This window comes from Myotis myotis, unplaced genomic scaffold (assembly GCF_014108235.1).
Source record: "Myotis myotis isolate mMyoMyo1 unplaced genomic scaffold, mMyoMyo1.p scaffold_m19_p_67, whole genome shotgun sequence".
Classification (NCBI taxonomy): Eukaryota; Metazoa; Chordata; class Mammalia; order Chiroptera; family Vespertilionidae; genus Myotis; species Myotis myotis.
Genome location: NW_023416376.1, coordinates 208,559 through 226,090, shown reverse-complemented (window position 1 = coordinate 226,090; position 17,532 = coordinate 208,559). Strand labels below are relative to the sequence as shown.

At 56.8% G+C, this 17,532-nt stretch overlaps 1 protein-coding gene across 4 annotated transcripts in view; it reads left to right on the top strand.

The window, feature by feature from the left end:
- Nucleotides 1–7,532: 7,532 nt before the first annotated feature.
- Nucleotides 7,533–17,532, top strand: part of ADAMTSL3 (ADAMTS like 3) — a 111,758-nt gene continuing 101,758 nt past the window's right edge. For all 4 annotated transcript variants that reach the window (XM_036315930.1, XM_036315928.1, XM_036315927.1 and 1 more), the window contains exons 1-2: nt 7,533–7,878; nt 9,958–10,060. In XM_036315930.1, the coding sequence (XP_036171823.1) occupies nt 9,980–10,060 (81 nt within the window). In that variant the 5' untranslated portion in view covers nt 7,533–7,878; nt 9,958–9,979. The remainder of the gene's footprint in view (nt 7,879–9,957; nt 10,061–17,532) is intronic.

Below are 17,532 nucleotides of genomic sequence, written 5' to 3'. Positions count from 1 at the left end.
GGAGAAACAGACAGAGAGAGAGAGAGAAACATCAACGTGAGAGAGACACATGGATTGGCTGCCTTCGCACACGCAGGATCAAACCTGCAACCGAGGTACGTGCCCTCGACTGGAATCGAACCCGGGACCTTTCAGTCCGTGGGCTGATGCTCTATCCACTGAGCCACACCGGCTAGGACAAGCATATCAAACTCACAGCCTGAAGGCCACATGGCCCACAATGAATGTTTTTGTGGCCCAGCCAATGTAACGGTGTGTAAGACACGTTTTAACAAAAATTTTGCAACCTAATTTCTACAATGTCCTGTTGTACATCATTATGAACAACGAGCTACAACGTTCGCTAACGGCTGATGACTGTCATCGTGTTGCATTCGCGTCCCTCACCGCCTCACGCGCAGGCGCGCCGTCTCTCCCCACTGACACCGGCAGCGAAGGTTCCGGCAGCCGGTGGCCACGTCCTTGGTCTGGGACTGACCTGCTTGGTGTGGCAACAGGAAATACCTCGCTTCCGGAGAACGAGAGAAATAGGTTTATCTGCGTGAGGCTTATCCATTTGTGCAGGGACTCAGGGTCTGGTGAGTTCATGTCCAAGAAAAAAATATTAGTTTTTATTAAAATGTTCTGTTATTTTTATGGTGACGACGACGCATTCATTTCAGCCCTTTGCATTCAGTACGTCTCCATCGGAACAAACCTGCGTTTCTATGGAAATGGAAGCTTCTGTTCTTTTGCGGCCCGTGCTGGCCTCTGAGTGGGACACGCTTGGCCAGGGCCTCACCTTCTGTCCGGAGGGGCAGGGGATACGGTCTTGTCCAGAGCAGAGTGAGCTGAGGTCCAAGGCTAGGTCATGGCCTAGCCCAGTGGTCGGCAAGCTCATTAGTCAACAGAGCCAAATACCAACAGCACTTCTGCAAAATAGACCCGCCCCGGCCGAAAGCCGACTTCTGCGCATGGGCCACGAAGTTTCGATCGCACTGTACGTGCGCCCGCGTGGTATTTTGTGGAAGAGCCACACTCAAGGGGCCAAAGAGCCGCCTGTGGCTCTCGAGCCGCAGTTTGCCGCCCACAGCCCTAGCCAGTTGGGGTCAGTGGATAGGGCGTCGGCCTGCGGACTGAAGGGTCTCAGGTTTGATTCTGGTCGAGGGCACAGGCCCGGGTTGTGGGCTTGGTCCCCAGTGGGGGGCGTGCGGGAGGCAGCCGATCCATGATTCTCTCTCATCATGGATGTTTCTCTCTCTCTCTCCCTTCCTCTCTGAAAACAATAAAAAATTTTTTTTTTTTTTAAAAGAAAAGGATGGTTAGGACAGGAAGCAGAAGAGAAGGCACCGCCCAGAGCCGGACGGAGGCCCCGCCTTCCTGCTGGCCCAGCGGGTTGCCAACCGGCTCCGTGAGGCTCAAGATGACAGGAGCCCCAGAATGTGGAGAGAATGGTCTCCATGGGAACCATTCTGCTGCTGCCTTTGACCTCATCGCACTCTGCCCTTGACAAGACCCTGTCTCCGGGCCCTCAAGACAGTAGGTGAACTTCTAGGAATCTATCCCAAGAAACCAGAAACACCCATCAGAAAGGACATATGCGCCCCTGTGTTCATAGCAGCACCATTTACAACTGCTAAGATCTGGAAACAGCCCAAGTGCCCATCGGCAGACGAGTGGATTAGAAAACTGTGGTACATCTACACCATGGAATACTACGCTGTGGTTAACAAAGAAGGAACTCTTACCATTGGCAACAGCATGGAGGGACCTGGAGAGCATTGAGCTAAGTGAAATAAGCCAGTCGGAGAAAGATAACTTTCACATGATCTCACTCATAAGTGGAATATAATAGAAGTAATCCTGTTATTTGCAGATTTTTACTATTTCCTGCAACTTCTGTGATACTATACTGTGTTAGTGCAGTTTCGGTAATATTACTATATTTAAATTTTTTCCCCTGAAATATTAATGTTTATTGCATGTAAATGGCTGATTATTTTGTATCTACAATCTGGTAATAGATTTATTTTGTATATTGTAAAAAACAGTCAATAAAGATGTATTAAAATAAAAAAGAAAAAAGGACAGAAGGTGAGTGTAGAGAACACTGATGCTATAGTAAAAAACCCACCACCAGCCCTGGCCGGTATTGCTCAGTGGATAGAGGGTCGGCCTGCAGACTGCAGGGTCCCGGGTTCGATTCCTGGTCAGGGCACAGGCCCAGGTTTCGGGCTCCATCCCCAGTGTGGTGTGTGCAGGAGGCAGCTGATCTGTGATTCTCATCGTGGATATGTCTATCTGTCCCTCTCCCTTCCTCTCTGAAATCAATAAAATATATTTAAAAAATAAAAAAATAAAAGATGGCCTAAGTAAGAGTTAAACAAAAAAAAAAAGCTCACCACCGGTCCAGGCCTGGCCACACACTGACCATGTGTGAGCCAAAGACTCAGTTCTGGCCTCCATCCGTAACTTGGGGCACTCCCGGGAGGGGGCTGGCTGTGGAATCTGAACCGCCCAGGGAAGCCCTGGCCGGTGTGGCTCAGTGGCTAGAGCATCGGCCTGTGGACTGAAGGGTCCCGGGTTCGATTCCGGCCAAGGGCACGTACCTCGGTTGCAGGCTTCTCCCTGGCCCCGGGCCCTGGTTGGACTCTTGCAGGAGGCAACCCATGGATGTGTCTCTCTCACATCGATGTTTCTCTCTGTCTCTCCCTCTCTCTTACACTCTCCATAAAAAAAAAAAAAACAATGGAAAAATATCCTCGGGTGAGGATTGAAAATTAATAATAATAAAATAAACTGCCCAGGGGGAAAGAGACAGGACGCCCCGGGGAGCCGTGGTCTGCCCTGACATCACAGCGGCGGCGGTGCCCCAGCCAGCCCCGCTCAGAGGCCTTCTCGGCGCCTTCCCGAGGGCAGCGCTGGGAGCTCCGCTCAGCGCAGCCGCCACTCAGAGCATAATGTCCCTTTGAGTTCTCCATTTCACCTTGAATATTCATGTGGTTTCTGCAGCAGACCCCGCGATAGCCAGGCTGGCTTCCTCTTTTTCTTTTTCAAATTGATTTCAGAGAGGAAGGCAGAGGGAGAGAGAGAGAGAGAGAAACATCCATGATGAGAGAGAATCATGGATCAGCCGCCTCCTGCACGTCCCCCACTGGGCATCGAACGCACAACCCAAGCATGTGCCCTGACCGGGAATCGAACCGTGACCTCCTGGTTCATAGGTCAATGCTCAACCACTGAGCCACACCGGCCGGGCGAAAGAACGTGTTTTGAAAGAGAAACAACAACCAATAAGGTTACGCATGGATTTGCCGACAAGAAATGTTGTGGCCGGAGGCTGGCAGGAAGCAGACCCAGCATTTCCCCTGCTCACAAGTTCAAGCAGATTGTTGAACGCAAGCGTGGTGACTGAAGAGGCTCACCTGGCCCTAATGGGTTTGGCTCAGTGGATAGAGCATCGGGCTGCGGACTGAGGGGTCCCGGGTTCGATTCCAGGCCAGGTAACATGCCTGGGGCCTGATCCCCAATAGGGGGCGTGCAGGAGGCAGCCGATCAAGGATTCTCTCTCATCATTGATGCTTCTCTCTCTCCCTCTCCCTTCCTCTCTGAAATCTACCAATCTATCTATCTATCTATCTATCTATATACAATGAGTGGCCAGATTATTATGACCACCCCATCAGTACAATGAAGTGAATTAGTTATACAAATAATAATAATAAAACCTTGAGAGTATTTGCTTAGGAAGTTTTCAATATTCAGTATTTTTGGAAGCGTCAATGAAGTACTGGTGGGGTGGTCATCATAATCTGGCCACTCAGTGTGTGTGTGTGTGTGTGTGTGTGTGTGTGTGTGTGTGTGTGTGTATCCTATGCAATAAAAGGCTAATATGCAAATTGTCCCCATGGGTGGGAGTTCAACCGAGAGGGAGTTAGACATGCGCTGACCACCAGGGGGCGGTGCAGAATATGGCGGGCGTCAGCCACATGGCGCTGGCAGCAGCGACGAGAGGGGGACCATGGCGGGATGGTGGAGCAGGTGAGCAGGTGGCGCCAGGCCAAGGCGGGTGGTAAGGGAGGCCCCGGCCGGCGGTGGCGGCAGGCAGCTGGGGGAAGGAAGGCCCTGGCCAGCAGCCGGCAGACGCTAGGGACCCCACCCATGCACGAATTTCGTGCACTGGGCCTCTAGTCTACACTAATAATAGAGAAAAATGGTAATTGGAGTACGGCGATACCGTTTTCATTGGCTAATCAGGGCTATATGCAAATTAACTGCCAACAAGATGGCGGCTAATTTGCATATGTAGGCACAATGCAGGGAGGCGAAAGGGAAAGCAGGAAGAAGCCCCCTGCCACTGACAGTGATCGGAAACCCAGGGGGGAGCTAAGAGCCATGATCGGAGAATCAGGCGCCTTTGCCGCCCTGGCCAGTGATAGCAGGAAGTAGGGGTGGAGCCAGCGACGGGAGCTGGGCACGGTCGAAGCTGGCAGTCCCGGGAGCTAGGGGTCCCTTGCCTGGGCCTAAAGCGAAGCCCACGATTGCGGCGCCCCCCGCTGCCACTGCAGGTCCCCGCTGCCCGGGCCGGACGCCTAGGCCAGAGGCGTTAGGCCTGGGCAGGGGCGGAGCCTGCAACCACGGGGAGCTGGGGGTCCCCTGCCCAGGCCTGACACCTCTGCCGGAGGCCTCAGGCCTGGTCAAGGGGCCGATCCGGTGATCGGTGATCGGAGGGTGATGAGGGTCAACTCCTCTGGCCGAGGCATCAGGCCTGGGCGGGGGGCGGAGCCGGGGATTGGGGGGATATGATGGTCCCCTTGCCCAGGCCTGAAGCCTGGGTCAGAGGCGCCAGGCTTGGGCGGGGGGTGGAGCAAGCGATCAGAGGGAGATGGGGGTCCCCTGCCCAGGCATGATTCCTGGGCCAGAGGCCTCAGGCCTGGGCGGGGGCCAGAGCCAGTGATCGGGGGGAGATGGGAGTCCCCTGTCCAAGCCTGACACCTCTGGCGGAGGCATCAGGCCTGGGCAAGGGGCCGATCAGGCGATCGGAGGGTGATGGGGGTCAACGCCTGAGGGCTCCCAGTATGTGAGAGGGGGCAGGCTGGGCTGAGGGACACTCTCCCCCGCCCCCCCACACCCAGTGCACGAATTTCGTGCACCGGGCCTCTAGTAGATAAATAATAAAGAGACTCACCTGGGCACAGGTGCACACCTGTGGCAACAGGGCGCCATCAGAAGCTCTGGGCTCCATCCTGGCTTTGCATCTCACTATGTCCTGGCGATCGGTCCCCTGAGCCCCCGTGTGCTCAGGGGGGAAAATGGGAATGGTGCTCCTACCAGTAGGAAGTGGGCCTCTGGGATCATCTCCAGCGTGGTCGGCTTTTGATGGATTTGCTGAATTTCCTTGAGGGGCCAACAGAATATAGGGAGGAGGGAAGAGGATACAGGAACAAAGAACTGTGGGCATGGTCCAGCATCTGGGTGGAAAGGGAAGGTGGCGACCACTAGAAAAGGCCTCACCCTAATTTTTTAAAAACTAGAGGCCCGTTGCACGAATTCGTGCACATCGAAAGGAGATTAATTAGAAGAAATATTTTAGAGGCCAGGGAGGGACTGCAGGAGGGCTCCAGGGAGTGTCCGGCCTGTCTCACCCAGTCCCAATGGGCCGGACCCCAACAGCAAGCTAACCCACCGGTTGGAGCGTCTGCCCCCTGGTGGTCAGTGCACGTCATAGCGGCTGGTCGAGTGGTCGACCGAACAGTCGACCGATTGGTTGGACACTTAGCATATTAGGCTTTTATATATATAGATGGACCAATAGGAGACAGCCAGACCTAGATGACCCCCTAGTACTCAGCCAATGAGGAGCCAGAGGAGGGACCAGATAAATAGGCCACATTTGTTGCCCCAAACGTGCCTGTACCCCCAGCCTGCACCTCCTTTGCACCATCCTTCTGTCTCCGAGTCTGTCACTGAATTCGGACAGGTGAGCATGTCTCACACCAACTAGCTGCGCATAGGAAGTGGGCACAGTGCCTGGCACACACTCTGCACCCCAGGAAATGCTGACTGTGGCACGTGGGTGAGGGCATGGGAGGGAGGGTGGGGGGGTGGGGGGAGGAAGAGGGGGCTTTCTGAGCAATCCCCTGCCCTTGGCTTTGTGCCCCTGAGACTGGCCCCAGGCCTTAGTTCTCATCACTTCCAAAGCCCACAGGAAATTCACCCTAATACGGTAGAAATAGAATATTGGGGGCCAGCTAGAATGATAAGAAATAGGAATCACACTCGGTTAACCGCGATTGTGCTGTTCTGAGTAGAGGAGGCGCCCTCTAGCCCGGCTGGAGCTGCAGTGGGACCTGGGAGCTCACCTGGAAGGGCAGCCCAATCTCCCCACCAGGGAGCTGCCTGTCACCATGGAAACATAACAACCTGGTTGCAGAAACCAGGGCCCCCAGGTCTTTGCATGTCACCAGCCCTTAGAAGGCCCCCAGCCTTTGCATACCCACAGGCCTTTGCAGACCCCCAGCCTTTGCACACCCACAGGCCTTTGCAGGCCCCCAGCCCTTTGCAGACCCCCAGGCCTTTGCAGGCCCCCAGCCCTTTGCAGACCCACAGGCCTTTGCAGACCCCCAGCTTTTGCACACCCACAGGCCTTTGCAGGCCCCCAGCCCTTTGCAGACCCACAGGCCTTTGCAGGCCCCCAGCCTTTGCATACCCACAGGCCTTTGCAGACCCCCAGCCTTTGCATACCCACAGGCCTTTGCAAACCCTCAGCCCCATTGCCTGTGCACCGCCCACCCGGCCCTCCCTTTGCGTCCTTCCCATGCCATCTCTGTCCTTCTCCCCAGTATAAGCAGCCGCCTGTGGTGGGGGCAGAGCAGATGTTTGTGGGTGACCTGCTGCTCCCCACGCTGCCGGCGGGATTGGCATCAACGCTCACAGACGATGCCAGCCTGTCTCTGCCGCATCGGCTCAGGGAGGGACAGGCGGCCGGACCCCTTGCTTGTCTGGTGACACCGCCACCATTTCCCCCCAAATCACAGGCGTGGGCGCCCCGCTATGGGGGCAGTTGCAGAGCCGTTACGCAGCCCAGCTCGGCTCAAATGCAAGCGGCTCCGGGTTCCCGGCTAAGAGGTGGCCCTGCTCGGCGGTTCCTGGCCCCGGGCAGCCAGATGCGCGCGGGCGGCGAGCCCTCCGGAGTCCCGCGGCCCCTGTGCCGGGCGCTGCGCCCGGAGGGGCGCTGGTCTCCGGCTTCGCTCACGCCCGGCCCGGAGCGCGGACGGAGCCAGCGGTTCCGGGCAAGCGTCCTGTGGTCGCGGGGCTGCCTGAGCGGAGCCGGCGCCCGGGCGGAGGGGGCCCGCGGGGGCCGGAGGTCGGGGGGGCGGGGGGCGGGGGGCGGCATCCCCACTCCGGCTCCGACGGAGGCGGGGCGCCCGGCTGGCTCGCACGGCCGCCCGCCTCTCCCAGCGCACCCGCCGGCGGCGACCCGGCTCTGGCACCGCGCCTGGCGGCCGGCCCGGCGAGGAGTGGCTTCCAGGAAGCGGGCGGGGGCGCGATCCAGCCGCGTCTGGGGCGCCCGGCCGGGCCCCTCCGGTCCCTTCCCGCCGACGACCCCGCGGGGCGCGCCGTGCACTTGCCGGCGGTGCAGGTGGCCGCGCGCGCCCGGCGCCCTGCGCCCTGGGTCCCCGCCAGCGCCGCGCCGCGCGCCCCGAGGGGCGGGGAGGCGGGGCGGCCCGTCGCGGCCCCAGTTCGCTTCCCGGCGGCGGCGCGGCAGCTGGAGGCCGGCGTCGGGAAGGTCCGGCCGGGTCCGCACCGGGTGTCCGGGTGTCCGCGGGGCGGCCCCCCAGCGCGTGTCTCGCCCGCGCCGTCCAGGCTGCCCCGTTCCGGACGCATCCGCGGTGCCAGGTGGGTGCTGCGCGCGGGGGGGCCGGGTGGGGGCTCCCCCACCCAGCGGGTAAGACGGGGCGGGTCTCTCAGAGGTTGGGGACACTTTAGACAATTTTAGACAATTCAAACTTTTAAAATAAATATTGATGTTAGGCCCCCCCCCCCCCCCCCCCAAAACTCCTTGGGTCTGGAGGATGCGGGGAGGGACGTCCCCGGCTCTGCGCGGGCGGAGCGGTCTCTGGAGTGTTTTGGGGGGACTTTCAGCTTTGGGGGGTCCAGGTAAAACGGGCGGGAAGCAGCCGGGGGAGGTCCCACAGGTTGGCCGGGCGGGTCGCGAGCGCCTAAAGGGCGGAGATGGGGGGCGGGGGAGGCGACGTGCCCGGCGGCGCAGAAGGTGGGCGCGGGGAGCGGAGGCCGTGCGCCCCGGACGCAGGGGCCAGCGAGCCGGCGAGGGGCGCGCGGCCCCCGGCCTGGCCCCCTCCCTGCAGCCGGGAGCCGCCGCCCGGGCCGGAAGCGGCAGCACATTTGCGGATCGCATTAGGCCGGGCCCGTAATGCTTTCTCCAGACGGAGCCGAGCCGCCCGCCCGCCCCCGGACACCGGCCCGGCCAAGGCGAGGCGAGGTGGCTGCGGCTTTTCCAGCCTCCGCTCAGGCAGGGCCGCTGCCGCTGGGATCGCCCGCTCCGGAGGCTCTGCAGTAACCCCAGGCGCCCTCCGGGGGGCGCAGGGCCCCGGCCGCTCGCCCTCCCTGCAGGGGGAGTCTCGGCTGCTTCTCTGGCTGCAGCCTGGGGCTCCGTGTCGCCGGGTGGGGAAGTCCGGAGCCTTCGAAGTCGTGCATGCCAGCCCAGGAGCAGCCACTCTCTTGCTGTGCAGCCTTAGGCAGGTCCCTTGCCCTCTCTGGGCTCGCTTCCTGGGCCTGAGACGCATTTTGGGGGGGAATCCTCACCCGAGGATATGTTTCCATTGATTTTTAGGGAGAGTGGAAGGGAGAGGGAAAGACAGGGAGAAGCATTGATGTGAGAGAGACATTGATGGGTCGCCTCCTGCAGGAGTAGGAGGGGAGGAGCCTGTAACGGAGGTAGGTGCCCTTCACCCGAATCGAACCCGGGACCCTTTGGCCCGCAGGCCGATGCTCTATCCGCTGAGCCACACCGGCCAGGGCTGCCTGAGACTCCTTTTTGCCCGAAGCAGCAGGAGCTGGCAGGTGGCCTCACCCTTGGCTGCAAGTCGGCTTCCTGAGTCGGTTGCCAGTGGCCACACCCGCTGCTGACGGCCGAGCTGGAAAGAGGCTTCTGGAAGGCAGCGGGCGTGGGCTGCACACAGAGGCAGGCCCAGCTGCCCCCCTGACAAGATGAGGTCGCATCCTAGAGAGATCCTGGCCGGTGTGGCTCAGTGGGTAGAGAGTCGGCCTTTGGACTGAGGGCTCCCAGGTTCGATTCCCGGTCAGGGCCCATGCCTGGGTGACGGCCTCCATCCCCAGTGTGGGGTGGGCAGGAGGCAGCCGATACCCATGATTCCCTCTCATGATTGATGTTTCTCTCTCCTGCTCCCTTCCTCTCTGAAATCAGTACAAATCCTATATAATAAAAGACTAATATGCAAATTGACCGGAAGGTGGAATGACTGGTCGTTATGACACACACTGGCCACCAGGGGGCAGATGCACAAGGCAGGAGCTGCCCCCCGGTTGGTCAGTGTGCTCCCACAGGGGGAGCGCTGCTCAGCCGCAAGCCGGGCTCTCGGTGAGCACAGCAGTGGTGGTGGGAGCCTCTCCTGCCTCTGCTGCAGGTGGGCGGTAAGGAGCGGGGGTCCTGGACTGAGGGAGGGCGTAGGCCGGGCTGAGGGACCCTCCCCGCAGTGCACGAAATTTCGTGCACCAGGCTACTAGTATATTATAAACAAGTAAATAAAACAGAACTTCCAAACCATAAAAAAAAGAGAGAGAGAGAGAGCCCCAGGCAGCCCCTACCCCTGTGGTAGGCAGCCCCATCCTCAACCAACACAGACCTTGCCAGGCTCCCTCTGGTGGGTCTGTTATGTCGTGGGGGCCGGACCGGGGCCAGAGCCCGTTGGACACCGACCATTTCCTCTTCCGTAGGCTCCACGTGAGACCCCCCGGGATGCCGGCCCCCATGGCTTCCTGGACGAGCCGCTGGTGGCTGCTGGTGTGGATGGTCTTCAGGCACTGGGCGCTCCTGCAGGTACCAGGGAGGGGAGAGGAAGGGGGGACGGGCCTCGGTTTCTGTAGGAGCATCGTTCTCTGCCACCTCAGATGGGCTGTGATTTGTGTGTGTGTGTGTTTTCAATAATTCTTTATTGTTGAAAGTGTTACAGATGTTCCCTTTTCCCCCATTGACACTCTCCAGTGCCCCCACCCTCACCCTGGCCTTCACCACTCCTCCATCTGTGGTATGCATGTATGCAGGGGCCATGCATACACACATACATGGTCTTTGGTTGATCCCCTCGCACCCACCACCCTCCCCCGCCTTCCCTCAGAGATTCCACACTCTGTTCCGTGCTTCCGTGTCTACGATGCATCCGTTACTAATACCCCAAAGAGAATGTACCATTCTCTCACCTCCAGCGAATGGGATTTCGGGGTGACGTGCCTGTAGGCATCACCCACATCCCCGGGGACCCCTCTGAGGCCTGAGCCGGGGCCTCGGTACCTCTGTGGGTCCAACGTGTCGGCGGTGAGGTGGGGCTGTGGTGGAGTGGGGGTCTGCATGTGCCCGGTACAGGCTGGGCAGAGTGAGGCCTGGAGACCGGGAATGGGCAGCGCTCAGGGCCCGGGGCCTTACCTCGGCCCCTCAGTCCGTGTGCTGAGTATACGTCGGTCCGCACACACCACGCTGTTTTGCAGTATTTTCTTTATTTTTTTAAAAAACCGTGACTAGGCCAAGATTTATTGTTAGCTGTCTCTTTTAAAATATATTTTTACTGATTTCAGGGAGAAAGGGAGAGGGAAAGGGATAGAAACATCGATGATGAGAGAGAATCATGGATCGGCTGCCTCCTGCACGCCCCCTACTGGGGATTGTACCCACAACCCGGGCCTGTGCCCTGACCGGGAATTGAACCCGGGACCCTTCAGTCCGCAGGCCGATGCTCTATCCACTGAGCCACACCGGCCAGGGCTGCAGTCTTTCCTTTAGACTCCTGTCTTTCCCGTCGGTCTCGCATCCTCCTTCGCCGACAGGGCTGGCTCACGGGAGTGACGCTAGCATTGCCTGCGAGACAGTAGGGAGTGGTGGGGACAGTGGCCCAGTGGCTGGCACCGGCTTCATCCATGCAGAGCCCCCTCCAGGAGCTCCCCTCCAGCGGCTCCTCGCCCGGTGGAGGCACAGGCCCATGACGGCCAGGTTTTCCCATTCCCCCAGGCGGTGGGCCAGCCGGATGCCCTGTGATCCCCCAGTCTGTAAAGCACTGAAAGTCAGACAGCTGTGCTTGTGGCCGAGGGAGGGTCGAGATGTTTTAGTCTCAGATCTGAAGGTACAGAACGACACAGCTTAGTCAGTGTCATGTCCTGAGGGCTGCTGCGAGCCCACACGTGTCCTGTGTGAATGGAACAGGCTAGCCCATACGTGTCCTGTGTGAATGGAACAGGCTAGCCCACACGTGTCCTGTGTGAATGGAACAGGCTAGCCCACACGTGTCCTGTGTGAATGGAACAGCTAGCCCACACGTGTCCTGTTTGAATGGGAATCAGGCTGCCCACACATGTCCTGTGTGAATGGAACAGGCTAACCCATCCGTGTCATAGTGAATGGAACGGGCTAGCCCACACGTGTCCCTGTGTGAATGGAAACATGTCCTGTGTGAATGGAACAGGCTAGCCCACACATGTCCTGTGTGAATGGAACAGGCTAGCCCACACGTGTCATATGTGAATGGAACGGGCTAGCCCATACGTGTCCTGTGTGAACGGAACAGGCTAGCCCACACGTGTCCTGTGTGAATGGAACAGGCGAGCACATACATGTCATGTGTGAATAGAACAGACTAGCCCACACCTGTCCTGTGTGAATGGAACAGGCTAGCCCACACGTGTCCTGTGTGAATGGAACAGGCTAGCCCACACGTGTCCTGTGTGAATGGAACAGGCTAGCCCACACGTGTCCTGTGTGAATGGAACAGGCTAGCCCACACGTGTCCTGTGTGAATGGAACGGGCTAGCCCACAAGTGTCATATGTGAATGGAACAGGCTAGCCCACACGTGTCCTGTCTGAATGGAAAGGGCTAGCCCACACGTGTCCTGTGTGAATGGAACAGGCTAGCCCACACATGTCCTCTGTGAATGGAACAGGCTAGCCCACACGTGTCCTGTGTGAATGGAACAGGCTAGCCCACACATGTCCTGTGTGAATGGAACAGGCTAGCCCACACGTGTCATATGTGAATGGAACGGGCTAGCCCACACGTGTCCTGTGTGAATGGAACAGGCTAGCCCACATGTGTCCTGTGTGAATGGAACAGGCTAGCCCACACGTGTCCTGTGTGAATGGAACAGGCTAGCCCATACCTGTCCTGTGTGAATGGAACAGGGTAGCCCACATGTGTCTTGTATGAATTGGAACCAGGAAGCCACCTGTGTTTGACGTAATTTTCGGGCATGAGGCTCTGTGGCCTGCGTACCCTCAGGGTCTAGCAAAGGGCCTGGCACGTAGTAGGAGCTTTACCGTCCGTGAAGGGAGCATGCGCACACGAACAGAGATGCCCGGGTGCATTAATCACACCTCTCTGCCCCTGGGGCTCTGTTTCCAGCCTCTGTCCGCTCCAATCTGTGATTCCCGTGGCCCGCTTATCGAAGTCCATGTTTTCTGTCCTTGTCCCTTGTGGTCTGTGCTTCTCCATGATCCTATGTCAATAGATATCTTCTGGCCCAGCTGGTGTGGCTCAGTGGTGGAGCGTCCACCTATGAATCAGGAGGTCAGGGTTCCATTCCCGGTCACAGCACAGGCCCGGGTTGCGGGCTCCGTCCCCAGTGGGGGGCGTGCAGGAGGCGGCCGATCCGTGATTCTCTCTCATCATGGATGTTTCTCTCTCTCCCTCTCCCTTCTTCTCTGAAATAAATTAAAAAATATTTTGACCCTACCCAGTTTGGCTCAGTGGCTAGAGCATCGGCCTGCAGGACAAAGGGTCCCGGGTTCGATTCCGGTCAAGGACATGGACCTCGGTTTCAGGCTCCTCCCCTGGTCGGGGCGCGTGCAGGAGGCAACCCATCGATGTGTCTCTCTGTCTTTCCCTCTCTCTTGTACTCTCCCTAAAAATCAATGGAAAAAAATCCTAGGGTGCGGATTAACAAAAATAAATTAAAAAAATAAAAGTAAATAAAGTAAAAAACGTGCTGTGAGGCAGCCTGTTGACCGTTGGCCAAAAGCAGTGTCTGCCCAGCCTGACTCATAACCTCTTCTGGAGTTTTCCACATCCGTGGGCTTCCATGTACGGGGCGTGTGCACAGAAAGTCGTAAAAGGAGATGCCAGGCCCTGACCGGTGTGGCTCAGTGGATAGAGCGTCGGCCTTCGGACTGAAGGGTCCCGGGTTTGATTCCGGTCAAGGGCAAGTACCTGGGTTGCGGGCACATCCCCAGTAGGGGGCGTGCAGGAGGCAGCTGATCAATGTTTCTAACTCTCCCTCTCCCTTCCTCTCTGTAAAAAATCAATAAAACAATATAAAAAAAAAAGAAAAAAGGAGATGCCAGGTCTTTTCTTAAAAATATATTTTTTAATTGATTTCAGAGAGGAAGGGGGAGGGAGAGGGAGAGAAACATCTATGATGAGAGAGAACCATCCATCGGCTGCCTCCTAGAATTGCTTGGAGCAGCTAAACCGCTGTGACGCGAAAAAAAGGTAACCAACAAAATCGCACAAAACCGGCGCCTACCTCCTAATGAGAGGATAGTACACGTTCGCGCTCTGAACGGCCTGTCATTCCGCGGGAACCTCTAGGGGGCGCTCGCGAGGAATCGCCTGTAATTCCGCTGCGAAGCTGCAGGGGGCACTCGGGAGGCATCAACCCCGGAGAGGGGGCGGGGCCTGATCTTCTGGGGGCGGGGCCTGCAGGTATGGGCGGGATCGGCCACTGTCCCACCCAGAGAATTCTGGTGAGGGTCCCCGGGCCCTGCCCGTGGGCCGGACACTGGGTTAGGTCCTTAGGGACAGCCTGGGTGTGACTCACAGCTGGCTCCCTGAGCCTCCTGCGGATTTGGGGGCTCGGGGGGTCCCAAGGTGTTCTTTAGTGTGTCCCTGGTTATTAGTGCCGCCATGAGGAGGCTGGTAGGGCATTAAGACTCGTGTGAGGGGCTCGGCCAGTGTGGCTCAGTGGCTCAGCATGGACCTAGGAGCCAGGAGACAGTGGGTCCAGGAGATGGAGGGAGAGGGAGATGGTAATCTTCGTCCATTTCCTCTTGCGTGAGTCGGGTCCCGCGGAGCAATGGTTAGAGAGCCCAAAACACTTGTATTGGCCTTTTTTTTTTTATTTTATTTTTTACATATTTTATTGATTTTTTTACAGAGAGGAAGAGAGAGGGATAGAGAGAAACATCGATGAGAGAGAAACATCGATCAGCTGCCTCCTGCACACCCCCCACTGGGAATGTGCCCGCAACCCAGGTCCATGCCCTTGACCGGAATCGAACCCGGGACCTTCAGTCCGCAGGCTGACGCTCCATCCACTGAGCCACACCGGCCAGGGCTGTATTGGCCTTTTACAAGAGCTGCTTATGCTACCAACTGATTTGTGGTAGGACCTGGTTATTATTATTATTATTATTATTAATTTTATTATTTGGTATTTTTTGGTATCCTTTCCATCTGCTTCTCTCCTTACTCTCATATGCATGGTCTCCATATCGTCTATACAATTTTTTTCTTAATATATTTTTATTGATGTCAGAGAGGAAGGGAGAGGGAGAGAAAAAAGAAACATCAATGATAGAGAGCCTCATGGATCGGCCGCCTCCTGCACGCCCCGCACTGGGGATCGAGCCCACAACCCGGGCCTGTGCCCTGACCGGGAATCGAACCCTGACCTCCTGGTTCATAGGTCGACGCTCAACCACTGAGCCACACCGGCCGGGCCGTATCTTCTGATCCTCCCACAGAACTCCCCAGCCACGTTCCGTGGCACCTCCCCTGCTGAGCCCTGTCCACGGAACAGGTGTAAGCGAGGTACCGTGGGTTGAGCTCATTGTCATCGCTTGACATTCTGTGTCTAGAGGCGCTGACCACTAGCCCATGAGTCACGCAAATAAAATATTTAAATTGTAGAAAAGTAAAAGGAGTCTGTGGGATGGGGTGGGGGTGGGGGAGTGAAAAATGCAAAATCCCTTGAGGTTTGAGCCAGGGTGAGGGGACCCACGGAGGTGAAAATTCGCCCTGGTCTTGGGAATGGGCTGGTTGTGTTGGAAGGAGTTGGAGGAGTTTTGGGGGGGAAGGCGTGGACCTGGAAGGAGAGGCACCGACTAAAGGAAATGCATAACCCGTTGGAGAGAGAAACAGGATCGTGGGTTTTTGTTTTTTAAAAAATATATTTTATTGATTTCAGAGAGGAAGGGAGAAGGAGAGAGAGAAACATCCATGATGAGAGAGAATCACGGATCGGCTGCCTCCTGCACATCCCCTCCTGGGGACCAGCCCGCAACCCAGGCCTGTGCCCTTGACCGGAATCGAACCTGGGACCCTTCCGTCCACAGGCAGATGCTCCACCCACTGAGCCACACCAGCTAGGGGCGGTTGGTTTGTTTTTAAGCAAAGTGAACATTCAGTATATACGTCCTTCGACGGGAAGCAGCCAGGAGAAAACAGGGGATTAAAGACACAAGAGGAGCCCTGGCTGGTGTGGCTCAGTGGATAGAGCATCGGCCTGCAGACTGAAGAGTCCCGGGTTCGATTCCCGGTCAGAGCACAGGCCCGGGTTGCGGGCTCGATCCCCAGCGTGGGGCGTGCAGGAGGCAGCCGGTCCATGGTGCTCTCTCATCATGGATGTTTCTCTCTCCCCCTCCCTTCCTCGCTGAAATCAGTTAAAAACAAACCCAAAAAGATACCAGAGGAGAAAACCCAGCGCCAGGTCCCTGCTTTGTAGGAGAGAAAGGAGGCCGCCTGGCCCCTTCCCGGCCCGCGGACCTGGCGCCCGGAGCGCATCGCTTATGGAAACCACATTTCAGGGCTTACGGTTGTCACTGCCCGGTTTATTTTTACAGAGATGCTTGCTAATTTCCATAAATAGCGTGGCAGCATCAGGCAGTTTCCTCTCCAAGTATTTTATGCAATTACCCTCTGGAATTCGTCAGCCCAGAGCGGCTCATCCGGCCCGTCCCGACGGCTCCCAGCCTGCAGCTAGAAATGGCAGAGCCTCTTACGCGGAGAATCCTAGAAAAACAAGGAAGAAGGACTCTACGTTACGAATAAAAACGGCTTGGCAGTCGGAAGGGACTCTTTACGTTCTCTTCCCTCTCTCTCCTGAAATTTCCATTGTGTTTCCCCTCCCCCTGATTTAAACACATGGAACTTGCACTGGCCGGTGTGGCTCAGTGGATAGAGCGCCGGCCTGGGGGCTGAGGGGTCCCAGGTTCGATTCCGGTCAAGGACACAGGCCCGGGTTGCGGGCTCGATCCCCAGTGGGGGGCGTGCGGGAGGCAGCTGATCCGTGATGCTCTCTCATCATGGATGTTTCTCGCTCTCTCTCTTTCTCTCTCTCCCTCTCCCTTCCTCTCTGAAATCAATAAAAATATATTTTTAAAAAGACATAAAACTTATTTATTGTAAATACGTGGTTGAGCTCATTGCCATAGCTTCAAAGGAAAAGACAAAAATGGGGGGGAAATCACCTTTAATTCTATTGGTTGTTAGGATTTGGGGGTGTTTATTTATTATTAATTAATTAATTAGTTAATTTTTGTTAATCCTCACCAGAGGACATTTTCCCACTGATTTTTAGGGAGAGTGGAAGAGAGAGAGAGACAGAGAGAAATATCGATGTGAGAGAGACACATCGATGGGTTGCCTCCTGCACGCGCCCCAACCAGGGCCCAGGCCGGGGAGGAGCCTGCCACCGAGGTCCGTGCCCTTGACCGGAATCGAACCTGGGGCCCTTTGGTCCGCAGGCCGAGGCTCTATCCACTGAGCCACACCAGCATGGACTGAGGGTGTTTATTTTTAATATTCTTCTTAGAAGGTTAACGTATATACGTCTGAATCGTATAACAAACGATGACACTCTATTTTGTGTATGCTTTTGAATTACACTTTTAAATGGTCTATGAGGAGTATTTCTACGCGCCTGGGTGCTGTGTTCCCGTTCGGACCAGCTGTGGTCAGGGGCCCCCACATGAAGCTGGGGTTCTCCGCACGGGGTTTGTGGGTTCCTCAGAGCTGTCTCCATCAGGGTTGGGGAATCTTTTTGCTAACAAGGGCCATTTGGATATTTGTAACATCATTCGCGGGTCGTACAAAATTATCAACTTAAATATTAGCCTGCTTTGTTTTGTCCAACGTTTGGTTAACTCACCCCTAATGCGTTGGCCGGGCCAGACCCAATGGTTGCGTGGGCCTTATACGGCCGGCCGGCCGGACGTTCCCCACCCCTGGTCTAGATGGTCAAATTCTTTTCCTCCTCCAATGTACTAACACAATGAATCCCATTCATAGGTTTCCCAATTCCTTTTTAAA